The 21,864-nt window shown below is 36.9% G+C and overlaps 1 protein-coding gene across 1 annotated transcript in view; it reads left to right on the top strand.

The window, feature by feature from the left end:
- The window catches only part of LRP1B (LDL receptor related protein 1B), a gene marked incomplete at both ends in the record, with an annotated part of 635,176 nt that overhangs the window by 544,476 nt on the left and 68,836 nt on the right, over positions 1-21,864 (top strand). The window contains 6 exons of the mRNA XM_082285346.1: positions 10,498-10,686; positions 11,459-11,607; positions 14,424-14,517; positions 15,587-15,703; positions 15,876-15,995; positions 18,293-18,412. Of these exons, the coding sequence (XP_082141472.1) occupies positions 10,498-10,686; positions 11,459-11,607; positions 14,424-14,517; positions 15,587-15,703; positions 15,876-15,995; positions 18,293-18,412 (789 nt within the window). The remainder of the gene's footprint in view (positions 1-10,497; positions 10,687-11,458; positions 11,608-14,423; positions 14,518-15,586; positions 15,704-15,875; positions 15,996-18,292; positions 18,413-21,864) is intronic.

The raw sequence follows: 21,864 nt of genomic DNA, 5'->3' as shown, positions 1-21,864 counted from the left end.
ACTACTTTATTTTTGGATCAAAGCTTCGTCATGAAATAAAAAAGGGGGGAAAAAAAAAAAAAGGAAAAGCAAAACAAGTTTTCTAGCCCTTGTATTCATGAATTGTAAGTTATAAATACATCATGAATAATTCAATGGCAATTGTTTGAGATGGTAGATTGGAGACACTCTAGCAGTAGCTATGAGAGTTGTATGTTTACATTAATCTCCCATTAATCTCAGCATAATGTCCATGGTTTTTTGGGGATGAACACCAGTCAGTTGTAACCTGTTCACCTAAGCAGCACTCACTCAGACCTAGCCCTGAGCTGGATTCCTGCTGACAGTCTGCTCTTCTGACAGATGAAGCAAAGCTCCCTACTCCTCTCGATGTCTTTCCTTGTGCTGCTGTCCTGCTATTTTTGTTCTCATAAAATTTTTGTTCTCTTACTCTTCTCTCTGGATTTTTCAAAGGAAAGAAGTAAATTACAGCCCACGTGTCTCTCTTAGCCCTAAACTGACTGCAGTGGTCAAACTTTTCAGAGTCTTCTCTTTCAGCCTGAGGGTTTCAGAATTTTTCTTTCCCCAGAAATGTCCTGTCACTAAACTCAGGAGATAGCTGCAAAATTCCAGTCATCCCATCTTCGGTGTCCATTGCCTTCGTCTTCAACCTGTAGGGTTCTCCAGCCCAAGTGGATAAAGTGAGCTTCAACTGCTTTATATTCACAGAATAAATGTCTTCTCCTGAGGATATGTGATCCTGGAGAAGCAGGGAATTTGTCACAATGCCACAGCAAGTTTATCCAAATTTGATACCAGTGAAGTATCTGAGGCAAGCTCCAAAAGCAACAGTGACTTTGTGTAAAGCTGGTATTGTGCTGCTTCTGAGGGCATGTCTCTTTGAAGTCCAGATGGTGTATAAATATTCAAGCCATAAGAAGTGAGCTTCAGGAGAAAGATCCTGAGGTATTTAAGTGATGTGGAAGCGAGATTTTCTCCTTAGCTGATCATTGTAGATCATGAGGTTGGAAGAGACCCCATGGATCACCTAGTCCAACCTTTTCTGGGAAAAGTATGGTCCAGATGACCCAGAACCAGCTGCATCTTAGAAGTGCCCAATCCACCATTTCCCTAGGAAGATTATTCCAATGGCTCAGTGTTCTCCTTGTAAAAAGTTTTCCTCTTGTCTCCAATCAGAAGCTTTCCAGGAGTAGCATGTTCCCATCACCCCTCACCTTTTCCATGTAGAAAGGGAATCTCCTCTTCTTTGTAGTCCTCTTTAAAGGCTGGAATGTGGTGATGAGGTCTCCCCTCAGCCCTCTTTTCTCAAGAGTGAACAAACCCAGTTCTCTTAGCCTTTGCTCTTGTGGCAGCTTCCCAAGCCTTGGATCATCTTTGTGGCCCTTCTCTGGACCCTCTCCAGCCTGCCCACACCTAATGCCATTTGTCACTTTCTGTTGCCAGGAGTTTCACTCAAAACATCATTATCAAATCAAAATCAAGTTGTGGAAAAGTTTCTGTGGGTTTCAAAAGTAATTGGTAGAATTCTCGCTGTCTGAAACGGATGAAACAACCCTGGGGGTGCTCCAAGGGGAGCTTTGAGAGTTCTGCAAAGTTCACACATAATGATCAATTTGCCTTTAATTGGGGTCTTTTCCCTTCCTCCCCACTTTCTCCTGGAACAACCAACCAAATACAATTTCAATTTCTTCATGATTCAGCACAGGAATAGAAATATTTTGGAAGATGAAATTGAGCCATTGTAAATAAATTATTTTAGTAAGGGAAACTTAGGGAAGTTCAGTGTTTAGAGCTGTGGTCCCCTCTGGCTTTCTGATATCTGTAATCCCCATTGATAAGCACTTAAATGAGAAAGATTAGGTTTTATCTCTTGTGATAACTGTGTTTCTTGAAGGCATGTTTTTCACGTGGATTTCATGGTCTGTTTTCCTTTGTCATTTTGCACATTTTGTATTGTCAAAGTTAACTAGGGGGGAGATGGTTGAGTTTGCTCTTATCCTTTGTGTTTTCAAATGGAGAAGGATAAAAGCACAGGTATGGTGACCACAAAATACATTTTCATGGAGCAGAGGAAAAAGTGTGAACGGGAATGCTGTGAGTGATGCAATCCAAAGTGCTTTTAGTGGCAAACTAAGCATTTTCTCACCTGTTTCTGTGATCTCTGAGGATAAGGCTCACTTGCTGCAAGGCTTTTTCCTGAGATTATGATTTTTGGATCTTAAATTATCTGTTACAAAATATATCAGAAAATGCCACAGAGATTTCACAAGACCCAGCAAATAAGTAACTTGTCAGAATGAGTGGATTTCATACCATTAAGGGATATTATGGTATGAGAGAGTGTGCAGTGTTCTGTGCTCCACATCAGATACTTCAGGATAAACAGAACAATGTTAGGCTGATTATTGGCACACTTTGATAAACCAAGGAGTGCTTATTACATGCAGTGGAAGTTTATATGTATTTTAGTCCTGGTGTTAACACTTTTTTCAACAACTATGAAGGGGTTGTTTTATTTGTTTGTTTCTTATGAACCTTAAAGCTTTTTGAGGAGAACATCTGCTGCTTTTCTCTTGTAAAGTTCCTCTGTATTTCAATAGAGAAATAGGCTTTTATAATTGCCAAGAGAGTCCTAGTAAGAATTTTGAAAACATGCTAACTAGGCCAGAAATCTTAGAGTACTTTGGAGCTCTTCTTGGCACTGGGGGCAGCGATGACCTTGCTTAGCTGTTTGAAGTTTAATGCTTGGTTATGTAAACTGTCTTTAGAGCTTAGCCAATTCAGCACTGCAGCATTCACAAATGTTATGCACTGCAAATGATTAAGCAAGTATTGAAGCACTAATCTGGCTAAGCATTAAGCTGGTTTACTTATGTGAGCTTTAAAAAAATAAATAAAAAATTTAAGAATTTGTCAGACTTAGCTGCTTTCAGTTCCCACTGCCCAGAGGAGATGCAAGCTTCACACTTGCCTGGGTATCTGGTTGCTTCATGCAGGTTTTCCTGTCCTTCAGAGCTCCTAAAACCCAGAGGTGCCTACATTTCCCCATTTCACTTTGAAGATAAGCATTTCAGTATTGTGAAACTGTAACAGGGAAATGTGATAGTCCGGTTTAGGAAGTACAGAACCTTCTCTGAGATTAAGCTTTAAACCGTGTCAAGTCGATGCTTTGTACTGTAAAAACAAAAAGTTGGGCACTTCATTCCTTCATCTGACATGGAAATTAAGCAATGAAAAACTGTTGTACTTTATAAATTAAATAGTCATAAATTACTTCTTTAGTAATGAATACAGTTAACAGATAATAACTTTCCTGGAGTGCCTCGATTTGAAAAGACACTCTTTCCTTGAGACTTAGCTACTGCATGAATGTTTGCAAATCTCAGAATCGGTGACTATAAATGCAAGTTTTGAAGTAACAAGTACAAGCAGTTAGGAGATTATAACCTTTTTAGTTTTTAGCACCTGTAATTTCAAAAGTTGCTCATTGTAAGGAGTTTGTAGGTAGAAAAAAAAATATTTGTGTCTAATTCTGAACTCTGCCACCAGAGTTTTATAATAGAGTGTATCCAACTGTTTATAGAATTGTCCTAATAAGGAAGTGATTAAAAGATTATAGAAACCAATTCCTTCCAGATTTATACTGGAGGTTTTCATAGCTCAAAAATTAGAGAAGTCTGAAAAGAGGGTTTGTTTCTCACAGCAGATGAGAAGTAGTTCTGATACGGCAACAGTTTTTTCCCAACTTTGGAGGAGTCTATAGAATTATTCATTGTAGCCACATCTGATAGCACAAACTGATAGTTGCTTCCTCACCATTATTGCCTTCTGGATTCAGTTTTCATAACTGTTCCGATAACATTCTCCAATCCATATGTCTTCCCAAATGTGATTATTTTATTTTATTATATTCCTTCTCTTTTAAAGGATAATATTCAGGGGAAATTACTCATATTCACCTATATTAAAGGCAGTTCATACAGTTACATTACTCTAAGGTTCCCCAGTCTCCAGTTTATGGAGCCCAGTTTATGAAGATTGCCAACAGGTTATATGGCACCAGGTATATTCCACTGGTCTTGTGACAATATGCTCAAATTAGATTAGATTATAAACCTCTGAAAATAGTTCACTGTACTTTAAACTTCTGCATGAGCTGGACTTGTGCCATCACAAATTTTAAGGGATGGGCATTACTTTCCATGCAGTTGTTGCTGTCAGAGAGCAATCACAACAGAGAACATAAACCACAGATTTTCTGTTTTCTCCCTGTTCATATCAACACAATGGAAAATAGGAGGATTTTGGTAGAGGAAGTTGAAGTGTTGAGCAGCTCCCATGGTTGCAGTGGAAGATAAATGAGGTAAACCAAAGGCACTCAGTGGTTTATGTCCTTGTAGTTGGATGATGGCAGGAGAGGGAAAGATAAAAGAAGGAATAACTTGGGGGTCAGTGGGAATAAATACCAAAGCCAGAAGTAAGGCAGGATTTTAAGGTGAGGGGCTGGTAGGCAGCTAAAGGGTCTCTGTAAATCTGATAAATAATTAAAAAACCTTTAGAACTCACAAGCACACTGTGAGTTGTTCTACCCAAATACTGTCTTGTATATATTTGAGAATAATTTAATTACTACTCTGTACTGCTGTGGAGTAACTGGAATATAAACAACTGCTCACAGTGAATTTAAAAATGTAATAAAACATTTTGAAGTGGAACAATAAAATATTTAATTCCTAGCTTTGATCAACTGGTTTTACGGGCAGATTTTGGAAAATGTATTCATCTCTTCTCATGGTATTGTTATAGCTAATAGTCAGCTTTAATATCACAAATACATTAGTGCCTTAAGATGTTTAGATTTAAGTCTAAATTTACTGCTTCTTTAGTGATAGCAGTTTGGGGGTTTAACAAGTTTTGTGTGAATTTATTGTACTGAAGTATTCTCAGTTTTCACTGTTTCAGTTACATTTTTATACTGGCAAAATATCCCATCACTGAATGCTAGGACTTTTATCTCCCATACCTTACCCAATATGGATGTGTGATGTAGATAGTGATTTTGCAGAAAGAAATATTTATGCATGGACATGTTATTAAAGATATGGGTAATAGCATCCTAAAAATGTATTTTTAATTTATTTTTTTTATGTGCAACATAGCTTCAATTACTGGACTTAATCTGTATAGTCCATGAATTTTTTTTTTCTGTTCATTGAGTTTGACAGGTTTAGGTTTTTAAACAAAGTGTCAATTTCATAAATGTAATAATGATTATAAAATATCTCATCTTTAAAATATAATATTTAATGTAATATACCTAAATTTAATTATATCTGTCAAAACTGCATACTTTGTCCCACGCTTAATAGAGATAATCTTATTGTCATTATTCATTATTAATTTTATGGACTAAGCACTTCAAATTCTTTATTAAAGGGAGCAAGCATCAGGAGGAAGTAGTATAGGAAATAAAAAAGTATTGACTGTGTCTCAGAGAGGTTCCAAGTGGAATGTAAAATGAGACAGAAACAGCTACGAGGGAGTTCACAAAGAAAGAGGACAGTGGGGGCCAGTAATTGCTGCAGAAGAGAAGATCAGCAATTTCCAAGTTTATTTGGTTTTGTAGGTTTAATTGCTATTTTCTTATTAAGTGTTGTTCTTCCTGGATGCAATTTGTCTTTGGAGGGTTCTTAATCCTTCCTAGGAGATTACCATTGCTTCCATTTAGATCAAGATGTCAGTAAGCTTTTTATTTCTGTTTTATTGCAGTTCAGAAGATCAAGTTTCAGAGCGTGGAATTCAAAACAGTGTAGCCTGGCTTTTCAAGTTTGCTCACCCATGTAAATTTTCTGTGCTTGGGTGCCAAAATTCTTAAACAGGAACTGCTCTAATGCCACGAGGGCTAGAAAGTCATTTAAATGGTTGCTTAACAGCAATTAATTACCTTTACCAGTTGTTTCCCAGCGCTGGCACTCTAGCTGGTGAATGCATTTTTGGGAAGAGCCTGACAGGAATCTTTCACCCCTTCTGTTCTTGTAGATTTTTACACAAGGGCAAGGTTGCAGCCCTTTATTTTTGGAAAGGGAAGGGATACGTCTCTTTCTGTCTTGGAAGTGATCAGCCATCTTCTGGACGTGATAGGGCACTGATAATTTGGTTTGGTTTTGGTTCCTTTCCTCTTGGAAGGAGTCAGCATTTGTCCTTTTTAAGGACAGTTTTTCTTGTTACGTTGATTTTATCAGCTGACAATGAGACCTTTCTGTTTTTATTATTTGTGTTATAGTATTTGCTTTTACTTTTGGAAATACTTGTGTTTCAGTAAGAGCCAAGGGAGGCTAGGCTTCACTTCTGTATGGCTTCTCCATAAGCATGTTTTTGTAGCTAAGAAATCATAGATAGAATGATTTTCATTCCTGAAATCAGACAAACATTTTTTTTTATGCTTAAGTAAATGTGCTCAGAAAATATAAGGGAAGCAGAGTTCACAAAAGAGAAAAGTAAACATTTGTATCACAAATATGACTTACAGCCTATGAATTTATAGTCTTGGATCAAAATTCATTCAAAATGCAGGAGAGAGAGAGAGACAGACATATTTTAAGTCTGTCACGTTTCTCATGTGTCTACATAATCATGTTCTCTCCTGTGGCTCTTCTCTTAAGTTCATGCAGCACTTCATCTCCCTTTATTATGTTATATATTGTCATTTTTATTTGTCTTCAAGTATCTAACAATTTTTATTTCCCACCAGTTGTGATCTGTTGCAAACCTCCTCGTTTTTCCCTTTTATTACCTGCCTGTGTTTTTCCCTCCTATTTTCTGCAGCTTTCTCAAAGGCCTGTGCATTCCTCCTCCTTTCTGCCTCCTCTTTCTTACCCCTTTTCTCATCTACTTGTTTGGTCAAGCACTGTTTGGGATTAGCATTCAGTGTCAGAAAATCCATAATTCATGGATAAAATGAAGCACCACTAGAGAATTAGAGGTGGCAGCAGGTGTGTTAGAAAAGGAGGAATTGCAAGGAACTTTTGCCCGTCTCTGGTAGGAGGAGGCTGTGGTGGGGAAAGGAATCACAAAAATGAATTTTTTATCTTTAACAGAATATATTGCTTTCTTACTAATGGGTTGTCAGGTTGATTAAATGTTTTCAAATAGGTGATACAGAGGAAACAGAGGTTTTTACTTATGACTAACCTGCGTTTACCTTAAATTTAGTAGTCTGTTTTTGCAATGCTGCCAAAGGAAGGGGATCTTCCTTTCCTCTTTCAAACTTTGATTCACACCACAGAGTTTGCTGTAGGGTTAGTAATTAGTGGTGCAACATTTAATGACTGTATGTCATTTATGACGAGGTCAATCAGCTGAGGCTTTTTTGGAGTTAAAGGAAAGACTGGGGGAAGGGAGTGTTTCTTCTACTCCATACATTTATAAAAATCAATATTCACTGCCTGAAATTTTGGAAAGCGTGAAACACTGATGTCCTTAAAGGCAAAGAATAAAAGAACATGAGAGACTATTTTACTGTTCCATCAAAAAATCAGATGTAAAAATTACCTCAGTTTTCTGTTCAGTTTTGTTTGGTCATTCACAGTTGATGGCAATTGTAGACTCTATAACCTATTGCATGTCAACAGTTCTGATGTTTCCTTGCTTATAACATACTAAAAGCCAAAGAAAAATTGTATTCAGCTATGGTAGAACTACTCCTTAAACAGAATTGGTTGCCATTTAATGCCTGTTTTCAGAAACTTCTCTCAGGCTTTACAGGTTTATCTTCTACAAGAAAATACATTGAGTTTTATGGTCAGCTTAGAGGAAATTTTATAAGTTTTTTTGTTACTTAATTATTATTAATTCTTCTTTCATAAGAGTTTTATATTTTTATGGTCAGCATAGAATTTTTACAAGAAATATTTTTCCAGTGATTCTGTACTTATTTTCTGTGTTTTACTTCAAGTGGATTTTTATTTGCATATATTTGTACTATCCATTGCTTTGTTAATTAAATTTTTTAATAACTTTCTCTACATTTCACAACAGAAAACATGTAGCTTTTACAGCTTTAAACAGTGCAAGTTTGTGTTGATTATGACCTAATGAAAAGTTAATGCAGAAGCCCATTAAAATTAGAAAATTACTCAGAAATAAAAAATAGTGACAGGACAAACTGCAAGCTGAATCTGAGAGTGTTTAAGCCATTGACAGTTTCAATTTTATACCTATAAATGGTAATAATGAAAAACCCAGTTTTAGAAACAAATATATTTTGTCATTCTTCTTTTAAAGAACATAAAATGAAGAGAATGTAATATTTGTCACATTGTTCCTGATAAGGTGGGTTTCTTTTTAAGAAGGTTGAAAGAGTTGAGCTTTTAAACCTGGTGCTTACAGATTTTTTTTTTTTTAAGTAAAAGAAAATTGTACTTAAGTCAATGGCCAGTTTTCTTATGTGCAGTGTTCCAACTGTAATATTTAATATTTTATGCCACACTCTTAACTTGGCCTCCCTATTAATGCAGTGTGATGAGACAATTCAGGCAGTATACGTTAATCTCCTGAATCTTCTTTAGTTCATGGATATAAAGTTTCATCTGGATTCTTATGTATGTCTAATCCATTGAAGCCAGGATAATTTGTATGGAAACCCACAAACATGCACAAAACCAAAAAGTAAGTATTTATTCATAGATCTATGCTTAGGATATGGGGTTTGCTTCCTGGATAGCCAAAATAAGGATAACTATTATTTTTCATTGGTGGGGAATAATAAAGATGAAATCAAAATAAGTTTTTTCTATGTAAATCCTCTTCATGTGCATTAAAGCTTTCATATGCCCTTTTATTCTGATTTTAATCTTAACTTTGATCCGAAAAAGAAAAAACAGACAAATAAAATAGGACATTTTTTGTCTTTAGAGAGATTGGAGTGGGACCTTTGACATCTTAATTCGATGGCAAGAGTAGAAGCAAGGGTCATAATTTATAGGAACAAATATTGTTTCAGAACTGAAGGAAAAATAAAATAATGAGTTTTATGGAAAGCTTCAGGGCCTCATTCAGGGCAGCAGTTTCTGATGTCCCATCCTGCTTCTCCTGTCAGCCTGGTTTGTATTTCTCACTGGAAACGTTACACAGTGGGATTCTACAAATCACAGAAATTATAAGAGCTTTTCCTGTACTGTACTGTGTGTGGAACTGTGACAAAGTTGCCTCTGTAATGAGTGCCAAAATTGAGATTTCTTTGGACTTTGACTGATTTCTTGGAAATGCCGTGAAGCTCTTTCAAAAATACCATATTGTTATTTCAGTGTGATAGATGTGGTTCATGGGGACATATAAGAAGGGAAAATAATTTCTTAGCAGCAAGGTCTCCTTGACCAGAAGGCAACATGCCCTGCACTGGAGCTCAGTACTGGGAGGACTATTGGATAGAAAATTGAATTTTCTAAGTTGTTGTTCCATACACTCAGTATCATCATCAGATCTCGGTGAGCTATGAAATGTTCCAACAGGAATTTGAGATTTGCCAACTCTGTCAGCACTTTCCAGGTCAAAAGATGCACAAAACGAGGTAAAGGTGTTAAGGATATGCTGGCTAAATGTGACAGGCATCTGCTCTGCTCTGCCTTTTCACCCCTATCAGTAATTAGGTGATTGAGCAACAAAAGATTATCATTTACAAATTAGTTACTGTGGCCATATATTCTCCTGTGACATTTATGATTACTGCTGTTTATGTTAAAAGGAGGAAAATAAAAAGAAAAGTGGCATTCAGTTACTGTTTACCAAGAACAAATACTTCAAGATTAAGGAGTGTACAGCAGGATGAAGAATGCTCCAAAGCTTTTTCTCCCTTATGTCCTTCTCTCCTTTTTCAAATGATGTTGGCTCATAATTTTGTGATACTGTAGCAATCATCACTTTTTTTTCATATTGTGTGGTTGGTGACGTTAGGAATAATCAATAAACCCTCTTACTGCAATGTTTATTTTAATGCCAATTTTTAAATTTTATTTTTCCTGTCTCTCTTGTCAGTATATTTTGATGAAATAAAATACTATTAATTGTATGAAAGGGTCTTAAACACAGAGCATCAGGAGGTGTACATGTTTATGTTTTGTATGTTTTCTAATAACATTTATTCTAGTAAAAGAGCAAATTTATGTTGCTTATGCAAAGAGTAAGGAAAGTTATGTTTGTTGCATATTACTTTAAAGTTTGACATGTCTTTACTTTAAAATCTGGAGGTTTGTTTTTTTAACTGAAATCCTTTCTTTTTCTCAACACTGATTGTGTCAACAAATTCTAAACCAGCAGGGCTCGTGCTCCATCCACCTTCATTGTAACTGGTGATAAAGAACCCTCTGGTCCTGGTGTGTTGTCACGATAATTATTCTCAGGACATTCCATAGCAGTTGTTCTGTCAGCCTGTGCAGTGGGGAATATTTTAACTGGCAGTTTTCTGAGAGTGAACATTAATCTGAGCATCTCTCCTTCCAGTCCCTAATCAAGACATCCCAGGGGTGATTGCACTGACGCTGTTTGAAGACTACATCTACTGGACCGACGGGAAAACCAAATCCCTCAGCCGTGCCCACAAAACCTCTGGCTCAGGCAGGCTCTCCCTGATTAACTCGTGGCACACCATCACAGACATCCAGGTGTATCACTCTTACAGGCAGCCTGATGGTAATTACCCTGTCTCTGCTTTCCAAGCAGCACACTGATGTGTTTAATGTAGTAGCCACGTGCTGAGGTACTGCATGCTCGTTTATCTGCAATGATTATTTCTGCTTCTGTTCTGTTTCAAATTGTGGAAGTTTTCAAATTAGCATTTTTAAACATAAATCTGCAGTTAATATTTTAAGCATATCCGGTATTAAATACATCTAACAGAACTTGCTTGGTAGAGAGATAATTTGTATGTTTAAAAATTAACCCAGATACTGACTGAAAGTACACAACTGTTCAGTTGCATTACAGTACAAGTTACCATTTTTTAAGAGGAGAACAATGTGTTATGAAAACTTTTAACCTGGGTCTTTGAAACGTGTTAATATTGCAGAAGAATACTGCTGGACTGAGGGAATGTCAGAGAATGTGAGTGATGTGATTGTGTCTTATCTGTTGATATCCTGTATTTGAATTGCAACTGAATGCAATTTGGCAATTCAACTAGATAAGCTAATTTTTTCTCTTGTTATTGAAAAAAAAATAGAGCTTTTTTTCTTCCTCTCATTCTTTCAGCATTGAACTTACAGCCATGGTAATAACCCATTTTTGCCTACAACAGAGAATAGCTTAAAGGCAAAAGGAAGAGGTTGCCTCCATGGGTTTTCAATTTCAGACATTCCATTGTAGAGACAGCACGTGGAACACAATTTTCTTCCTCTATAAAGCAGCTACCCCGAAGTGTGCTGAGAGAAGAGGCTCTGATCTACCTCCCTTGTTCTGCCCACAGTGTCCAAGCACGTGTGCACCCTGAACAACGGTGGCTGCAGTCACCTGTGCCTGCTGGCCCCTGACAAGCTGCACTCGTGTGCCTGTCCCACCAACTTCTACCTGGCTGCGGACAACAAGACGTGCCTGTCCAACTGCACTGCCAGCCAGGTACGGGAGCGTCGTGGGGGTTGTTTCACTGCTCCTCCTCCTGCTTTTAAACAGGGAATGCTGGCACCCAGGGAATGGGGGAGCTTTAAAAGGAGCTGAACACTCAGGGATGCTCTTAAAGCGCCTCCAAGGCTGTTAGTGGGAAACAGACTTGCAAATGGCTTTTTCTCCAGAGAATCCAGGACTTGTTCGCTTTCAAATGTCAATGTTCCTGCCTGTTGCTACAACAAATACAACTGCTAAACCCCTAAAAATTGCCTTGAAAAAATATGTGTCTGGAATATCAAAATACAAAGGGGGTATATAAGAGTGATTTGAGATGCATGAATGAACTTTGCATTTCAAAAAGAAAACAAGCTCAGTCCAGTTAGAAAGATTGGAAAACGATAGACTTGCATTGAAAAAAATCCAATGGCTGAAATGGAAACAATTGCATCAATTGAAACACAAAATTGTAGTCCCTATGACTTAAAATAGACATTTTTTGCTTTTTTTTCTTAAAATATAAGGTAGATACGTAGAACATACTGATTTCTTATAAGAGAACCACTTTGATAAAAGTCTTTGGAATATTCTAACCAGACAATTAATTGGTTGATTGTTATGGTACATATGGCATTTAAAATATTTCTAGTATGATTTTCTAGTAGTTGCCTTTTATTAGAGGTGTGCTAATGATCTCTTACAATGTTCTATATCCTGATGCATGATAATGATTTCCAGCATTAAGGAAAATGGTTTTACTCCTAATTTTTAGGGAGCAGTGGCCATCTTAATAAAAGATGTACAGTTTCACTCAAATAATAATCTTATTTAAGATTAAATACCCACTACCTTCCTCTGTTTCCTCAAGGTGTAAATCACTTTAAAATGAGGAATTTCTTACCAATTTTTCCCCATATTTTCTCCTCAAATCCAGCTTAAAAAAAAGGCACTTTTTTTTTTTTTTTAATTTTTCTTTAAATGATACTAGAAGCTTTTTCCACAGTGAATTTATGTGCTAACAGTTGACTGAATGGCTCCATTCCAGTCTAATTAATTCAGTGGTAGTATGAATTCAAGAAATAGCATCGCATCTTGGATGCTTGAGGAGCAATATTTTATCACTTGTGGATTCCACAGAGTGGAGAGCAGAGTTGTATAAAAGAAGCTGTTTCAGACAGACAGTTAGAGGTTGACATTGGTTAGTCATCTTTTTTTTCCACTTTTGAAATCTGTTTGCTGTTTGATAATTCATATGTCTGATGGCATCAGATGCAGAGATCAGTGGCAAAATGCTGTTTCTCCTTAAGATTTTCAGATGATGCTGTCAAATCAGAGCTGGTATGATGTAACTGCTCTTGACAGCACAGCCACTGTTGGCTACTATTGATAAAAAGGAGTTGGATGGTCTGTAAACTGATCTTGTATCTCCAGACCATCCTGTGATGGCTAATCTGGCATGGGAAATTGTTCAGTACAAATCCCATCAGACTCTAGAACACCAAAACTCCATCCATTTAAGACCCATATGACTGATCCCTGATTTTGCAGGGTTTTGTCTCCTCAGTTTAGAAGGGAGTGCTAGTATTTTCATAACAACATCTAAGAGTTAGCTCCTGTTTCCTGGAAATAGCTTTATAATGCCGTTTTAACAGACCTGAAGTCCCTTGTGGTGAGCAGAGCCGAAAAGAAAAGACAAAGAACAAAAGACAAATGTCTGAGTTTCTGTTTGTCTCCTGCGCTTGGCAGCATCCTGCTGAGCTCCTCTGAGCTCCAGATGCGTGTGGGGCAGTTTAATAGTTTAGAACAGCTGCCCTTCAAGCCAGCCTGTTACATAGCAAGTCCCTCAGGGTGGTACAGAAATGATGTAGCTCCAACTATAGGTTCTGTAACATAAATGCTCTCGAGACCCTTATTTTTCTTGGCAGAAAAGATAAACTGAGATAAGGCACCAAATTTAATACACCTTTTAAATACAGTTTTATTGAATAATCAGTGATTTTTAAAATGTGAAAAAAAGCTGCCCAGTGACAGAAAATGAAATGTCTTGTCCTTCTAAACATTTTGGTTTCCTTCCTTTCTGTGTTCATAGAGACACCAGGTAGGAAAACCAACATTTCTTAAAAGCTGGCTGATAATCCTCCTGGATTTTTCTCTCTGACCTGAGCCACATAATGTACTCAGGTTTTAGGTTTAGCCCTAGAAAATTACATCAATTTGTACTGTTTGTTTTGTTTGCATTCCTCTTTCAGTCAGAAGAAAGGTCTGCTTAAGACAGTAAAGGCCCAGCCAGGGTCTTACAAAGGATTTTTCTGTTTTTTCTACAGATGTTTTATCCTTTTAAAAGTCTGGAAGGCTTTACATTAGATTTGTTCATTTAATTCAAACAATATAAGCAATACCATACACAACACCACACATTAAGGCTCCTTTCTGTAACTATGGGTGTTTGGCTATATCTGGAAAAATGATGTCATCTGCTTCAACAGAAACCAGGAATTGAAGTGTTTGTTTCGAATAAGATCTTGGAGAATGAAATCACAGAATGCAGCAAAATGCAATGAGCAGTTTGTGTTGGGGCACTGTAAGCCAGCATAGCACAGCCATTGAAACTGCAGTGATTTTTATCCGTTTGACAATCTCAGTGCCAAACATCTCTAAATAAAAAACCGTATTTAAAACAAAATGCGTTGGGGTATTTTTTAAAAATTAATGTAAGAATGCCTCAAGCCGTGAGTGTAAATTTTCATAAAGGGCGCTATTACTGCTTATAAACAAACAAATAAATAAATGCTCACGTGAAACTTCTGTTCCTGCTGGCCTTCCTCTCACAGTTCCGCTGCAAAACCGACAAGTGCATCCCGTTCTGGTGGAAGTGTGACACTGTGGATGACTGTGGCGACGGCTCCGACGAGCCCGCCGAGTGCCGTAAGTGCTCGCTGCCTTTGGGGCCCAGTGTGCCAGCAGGGTCCATGTTTATACAAATTTATAGAATTTATAATGTTTAGGAAGAGGATTTTGGGGTCACTTTTGTTTGCAGCACTGTTTTATGTTCCTTGGTCTCTGAGTCGTTTAAGGTGTTTGGAAAAATCAGTCGTGTTTTTCATCTTTTAAGCCTTTTCGCTAAAGATTTTAATTTTGAAGCTGTGTTCTGAGGTTGTGGAATTCTTTGCATAAATACAAAATTCTGCCAGGTTTATTTGGTTTATTTTTCTAAGTAATAAAAATGTGGGATTCTAATCTCATTTGCTTGTGTTTTGTTGCAATTATAGAAGTTTAGATACACATTAATTATTTACTGCAGTTCTCTGAGCAACAGCAATGTTCTCCCCGTGATTCTCGTCTTCTTCCCTTAACCTTATATTAAAAAAAATGCTCTGTGTTCTAGAATCTCCAGTTAATTAACAGTTAGTTTGATTTTTGGTATTGAAATCCCTCACCCTTATTTTTACAATTTTATAATTAGTTCTCCTTTTTTGCTCCAGAGGCTTTTGAAGCATTTTTTAATATTTGTAACCATTCTACATAAAATTCCATTTTAAGCTACTCTATGTTTATATAACATATTACTTTAAAGGTACATAATTGCTCATTATTTCTAATGACAGAGGCTGGAGAAGGAACAATGTTAGGCCTTTCTTGGGAAATAGAATTGCAGTGGTATAGGGAGTTTCTTAAAAGCAGACTTGAACTCAAGTGTTTAGATCCTAAATTACAGTTCTCTGTTGAGCCTTTACCAAGCTTCAACCTGCAGGGAGTTTCATTCTGTGCCATTAGCTCTGTAGCTATAGTTGCACAAATTAAGGTATCAGACTTTGAAATTAGTCTTCCAATCATATGTGTATCTTTTAGTTACTAATATATACTCAGATTGAGATTATAAAGGAAATACAAAAGTTTGTAGGTATTTTTGAGTAGTCCACAGGGTAAGGACAGCACTAGTGAGAATTTAACCATTCCTCAGGTAGTATTCATAAGCAGTTTTGTCTTTTCCCAGCTGAATTCAGATGTCAGCCAGGACGTTTCCAGTGTGGAACTGGGCTTTGTGCTCTTCCAGCCTTTATCTGTGATGGAGAGAACGACTGTGGGGACAATTCTGATGAACTGAACTGTGGTAGGTGATTCTATACATTGTAGGCTTCAGAAACAGCCTAAACTGCTTTAAATGCCACGTTTCAAACTCTATGAACAAACTGTATTTTTCTTCATTTACCTTTGAAGTTTTGAATCTTTTCATTTTTAACTTTTAATCATTTTGACTTCTTTTACTTTCTTTTAATTTACAGACACACATGTGTGTCTGTCTGGGCAGTTCAAGTGCACGAAGAACCAGAAGTGTATCCCAATAAACCTGAGATGCAACGGCCAGAATGACTGTGGTGATGAAGAGGATGAAAGAGACTGTCGTAAGTTCTGCTTAGAGAATTTTCATCTGTAGCTGGTTTAAAACAAGGAACTGGAGTAAAATACTGTAAATGTCTTCTAATTAAAATAATTTGAGAACATGCAAACAGTTAATTCATGGGATTGGCATGTAATGCTTCATATACAAGGGAGCAAACTAAAATGTCATTTATTAACTTCAAATTTAAAGTCATTGCAAAGAAGAGAGGGGTATAAACAATTTCAGGCATTTAATTGGGTTTTTGACTGAGGTTGAAACACGTATTTGACTCTTAACCACTTCACAAATGACTCATCTTCTTGAGGCTTTCATCTGCCATGCCTTGCAGCAATGCATTTCAACGGGAAAAGATGTTTTTCAGAATATTTTGTTGGAAAAGCTGTAGATCCAAAGCTCCTTCTACATCCTTTTTCTTTCATTGATTTTTTAACCACTTCTCTTCCCTTTTCTCTGGGGACTTCCATTAATTTACCTATGTAACTGGATTTCCATTTGCTCAGCTTTTAATGCAGCTTACTTTTCATAAATTCATTTTAACTCTGTATTTCTTTAATATAAGTGGAGGAAATATTTTCAGATTTACAGCGAAAATTTATTGAATAAGTTCGTGTCTTTGATCATGGGGCTGATGATGGGGCTGCCTTGAAGTGTCACTGTCTTTCACTCATTTCACTGCTCAGATCTGCTGCTGATCTCAGCTGCTTGCTCTGAATCAGCTTTCTCAAGGTTTGCATGTGCTGCATTTCTGCAAAGAACAAATCCTTCTCCAAGGGGAGAAGGGTTGCTAAGGATATAAAGGCTTTGTTGATGGTCATGTTTGATGGCTGTCTTCCAAACTGCTCAGGAGAGATATAAATACAAGTCTTGCAGAAAACATTTTGTGTTGGTTTGCATGTTGGGTTTCTTTAAAAACTGATTAAGAGGGATTGGATAAACTCCTGTGAAACATAAAGGAGATTACTTTTTTCCTTGGAAAGAACTGCACATGGTATATGGAAGGCTCCCAAAAGCCTTGAGGTGTAGCTGGCAGAAATTAAATCAGAGCAGCAGAATCTGCAGCTCAGGGACTGTGAGTTCATATTGACTTGGGCTCCTGGCACAAGACAGGTAACAGGTGAGATTCTCACTCACTCTAATTTCACCAGTCTAGGATCCATAAAATACTTCTTTTTTTAGCCCTGCCACTGTTTTGTTTTACTTACCAGGTGACTTTTTCAAAGTCACATTTCATACTGAAGGCTTTCCATATGTACAGTGAAGGTTATTGTGCTGGTCTTTCTTGTAAAGCACTGTGAAATCCCCTGGTAACCTGTCCTAGCTGAGGATCAGAATTATTTGTTACAGTTAGGAACATACCCAGCTCTGTGGAAATGTGACACTGAAAGAAATAATACACCAACTTTTAGCAAACCTAATTTTTTTCCTCTTGCCAAACCCGAGAAACAAGAATGATAATATCAGGGAGCAAATTGCTTTTCAACAGGGACAGGAAAGTTTTTTAGAAGCACTACAGAATTTTAGAAGCACTACAGACATTAATGTGGGAAAAGCTTATTGAAGGTTTCCTGTTTTCCCCCTATGGTCAATTCAGTTTAAAATTATTTGGAATACATACACTTATCTCTAAAGAACATCTAGAATCACATGGGTGCACTGAGGATCTGTTTTGTTTTTAAATGGCTGTTCTAAGGTTAATGCAGTTAAGCTTTAACTTAGAGCATCCTTAAAGAATAGGCTGAAAGCTCAGCTGCAGCTTTGCATCTTTTTCTTGTTGTAGGATTCATTCAAAAATTGTTGCTTTAAACTGATAAAATGACATATTTGTCAAACTTTTCTCAGCATTTACCCAATTTAACAGAGCACAGAATTTCACAAAAGTAGTGCATAGTTTTGATTCCATTTTTGATCAAAGCATCCAGAGCTGCCTTAGTCTTACAAACTGACTCTCAGAATTTATAACTGGCATTTTAGAAAGTTAAGGAAAAAAACTTGTCTGGTTTTTGCTAAAGCGATTTGATTCTATCAATGGTAAGTCTATTTGCTGTTTAAAAAAAAAATCACAATAGATACTTTTTTATATTTGTTTTACCTTAATGTTGTGTATAAAATAATATATAAGAAAATGACAAAACTATAAACAGTATAAACCTGACTGCTGTTTTCTTACAGATATTACATAAACGATGCTAGAGAAATCCAATTTCTGACTCTTGAACCCTTCATATTTTTTCTTTAAAACACGTATTTTAAATATTACTAGAAATTCCTAATTTTGATCTGGAATTCTTTTATTTAAAGCTGAAAACAGTTGTTCTCCAGACCACTTCCAGTGTAAAACAACCAAACACTGCATTTCCAAGCTGTGGGTGTGTGATGAAGACCCAGATTGTGCAGATGGGTCAGATGAAGCAAATTGTGGTGAGTATGCCAGTGGTTCTGAACCTGTTGCTGTGGCTTGACATTTATTTAGCAAAAGAAAATAATCATCCCACTTTTTATATCCTCTTTCAATGTTTGATAATACCTATCTGGAGCCTCTGGCTCATCCAATTCTTACTGAATGGCAATCTTTGTATGCGTAGTTAATAAAATTCATATTGTACCACTGCTTTATTGGCAGGAACTGCAAATGAGTCTCTCATGTGGCATTTAGAATCATAGAAGTGGCACAGAATGTACTGACTGTCACAGGATACAGTGGCATTCTTTATTTTTCTTGCAGTGTTACCCACTTTCTGTCAATTCAGTCTGCACTTTATTGCTACTAAGTTCATAAATAGTGAAAATATAATAATTTGCAAATCCTGGTAGTTAAGACTGGTTGTGTAGAAGGGTTCAGAGCAGATTTCAACTTGACATGACCAACTTTTGTGTCTCTCTGTGAGCTCCAGGGAGTTATGAGTCAGGTCTTATTGCTGTAATTAAATATTCTACCTGGGAAATGGATTACAGACAATCAGAGGCAGAGTAAGTGGATCAGTACTCCTGGAAAACCCTTGAAGATGGTGTCAATGCAAGACACATGCTAACCATGTGCAGAAACATTTGTGAAACTTTCAAGACTGGTCTGTAAAGGAAAACACAGAAAAATGTTCTGAGGTGGAAGAGAACAAGACAAGTGTGGGACATTTAAAGCTCTCACCATTATTCATCCATGCATCAGTAAATGGTTTGATGAAACACCTGTGTCTGGGCAGGTTTATCTCTGCGACAACAGAGGTAAAACTATAGGCTGCAGTCAAGGACAAAGCACTGGGCTGCTTTTCCATGGATGTATTTCAAGTAATGGACACATGAGCACATATAAAAATGCTGAAGGTGGCAAATATGCCTAGGAGAATGAAGTCTTTCTCAACACTGAAAATCCAAGACCATCGTTTGATTTGCCGAGATGGAGAAAATAATTGTTCCTATCAACTGGGGAGAAGTTTCCAGTCCAAGGAATCATTTGTCCTGAAGAAACAGTGAATACAAAGGAGATAAAGCTTCATATCCCCTTCTGGGCTGCTGTTGTAGTACCCCTGCACTGTTCACTTCCTGATTTACTTCACAGCTGCTTTCTCCTACACCATTCCACATCATCTGGATCTCCAACATGCTGTTGCTTTCCAACTGGGACAGCATTCCAAGCTTCCAAACTATGGATTCACATTTTGGCTAACCTGTGCACACCCAACTGATGTGGCACAAATGGTCTTAAAATAGTTCATCTAGTAATATCCTCAAGTCACTTTTTTTTTTTTTCTAAAAGAGAAAAAGAACTAAAACTGGCATTAAATAGGAAAAAATGTGTTTATAAGTGCTTCACTCTGAACCATCATTTTGCAATAGAAAGAATAAAATTACCCAAACAGTTAAAAAGCATCGAGGAGCAATGTGTGCAATCCCAAGCTCAACATGTTTTTTAAATCACAACATATACAACTGGAGGTGTTGGTTCACATCTGAGACTCATCTTGACTTTTATCCTGTCTCTGGCAGTGACTGAAAATGAGTATCTGGGGAGGAATATGTGAGCAGAGCAGGCTTGTACTGAACTTCCCTGGGATACCCTTCCATCCTCTAACAACTTGAGAATCAGAGATACTGTGGGTCAAATATGTCTCTGTATACAATAATTCATGATAGATTTCACTCTTTTTACCTTTGTAGGCTTTTCACAACATGCTGCAGCGAGGTGTTCCACAGCTTAATCATACCCTTCCCTGACAAAACACCCACATTTTTATTTTAAATCTCCTGGCTTCATACACTGCTCTTGGTTTTCATGTTGGAGGAGACAGAATAACTTATCCATAGTCACAATTTCTGTGCCAAATACGGTTGTGTACACATGGAACAACTAAGCATTCACAAGAACAGGGTGTGTTTAATCACATTTTGAAGTTTTCCATATTTTTAGTATTTGAAATATGTTTAAATGACCTTACTATGGCAGTAATTTCAGCACAGTTTGGTCTTCTGCATTTTTTTTTCAAGTTAAAGATTGTTATTTTTATGGACAAAATTTGATAGAATTAAATTCTAAAGCTGCAAGCTGAGTATAAAAAGGATCTACATACGTTGATGTAACACTAATTTGTTATTGTTTAGAGTTTATTTCTAAAATGCCTGCAATGCAAAACTTGTGTAAAGTAATCTCTTTTTGCTTGAGTGCTGCATTGCCATATGTATTTTGCTTAGTCAACATCTGCTGCTGTGTGTTATTGGACATATTACACTGAGTAAATTTGCTAGAAGCAGTGTAAATGTATTTAGTCTTCTGTGGTAACTTTCCAACTCAGACAGTTGAGGTCGAATCAGGAAATGTGTGTTTATGAAGGAGTGTCTGGTGTCTCTCAGAGAACAGTAGGTGGAGTTAATTAGTGCTAACTGTCCAGGCAATTAAAGAAAGCTGTTAGATTATGCTAGTCCTTGCTCACAACTTTGATACTTTACAGCAAAATGGACCAGCTTGAGTTAGAATCTGCAGAAAGCTGAGTGTGGTCTTGGAAAGTGATTTTATAATATGCTTTAAAGTTTTTGTGGATTTCAGGTCTTTATTACCTTAATGTGTCAGCATTGGCATGACTGCTTTCTGCTTCTTCACTTTTTAAAATATTAATTTTATTTTTAACTGTGAGAGTCATAAAGTAGGTTTTTTTCCTGATGATAAAGAATATTTTCTTTGAGGCATTTGAAGGATGCATTATATAAACTTCCATCAACAGTTTCCTGTATCCAACAACAATTTCCTGTATCCAGCATGGGTGACAGCCTGCCAAGCTCTAGGACAGCCAGCTGATCCTGTATCAAAAGCAAATTTAGTTTTGGATTTTATCCCTCTCAGACACAAATGGACACACATGAAAATACATGGATTTAAAATCCCCAAAGTGCAGTGCATACAATTAGTGACAAAATAGTGTTTTCATTCACAGGGATTGGTCTTTGAATTAAAGTGCTTTTAGGGTGCATAAGGGTTTTGGGGCTTGCTTTGTTTTGTTTTTCTGATTGAAGTCTTCATCCTGTTTTCCTCATGCTCATTTAGAAGTATTTCTAAAATAAAATCCTAGTTTAGTGTGCACAAAAAAGTGAACCCCAACCTACCAGCAGCTACCTCAGGCAATCACACAGATTCCTAGGGAAGGGCTTTGCCTGTTACAGTAGGTCAGTGAATCTCTTAATAACAACTTGAAGAGAGTAATATGAAAATGGAGTTATCAGTATTTGCTTCTTTGCCTTTGTACCATTTCTATCTGAACTTTCACACTTTAAGGTGGTCTCATTTAAAGAAAAATGAGAAAGCAATTTAGTGTTGAAGGCACAGATGACAAAACATGCGGGGGCCCCTGTGTGCTTTTCATGGTTCCACAGTTCCCAGTAAATAA

Source organism: Coloeus monedula, assembly GCF_965178545.1.
Source record: "Coloeus monedula genome assembly, chromosome: 7".
Classification (NCBI taxonomy): domain Eukaryota; kingdom Metazoa; phylum Chordata; class Aves; order Passeriformes; family Corvidae; genus Coloeus; species Coloeus monedula.
This window is presented reverse-complemented; position numbering and strand designations above follow the sequence as displayed.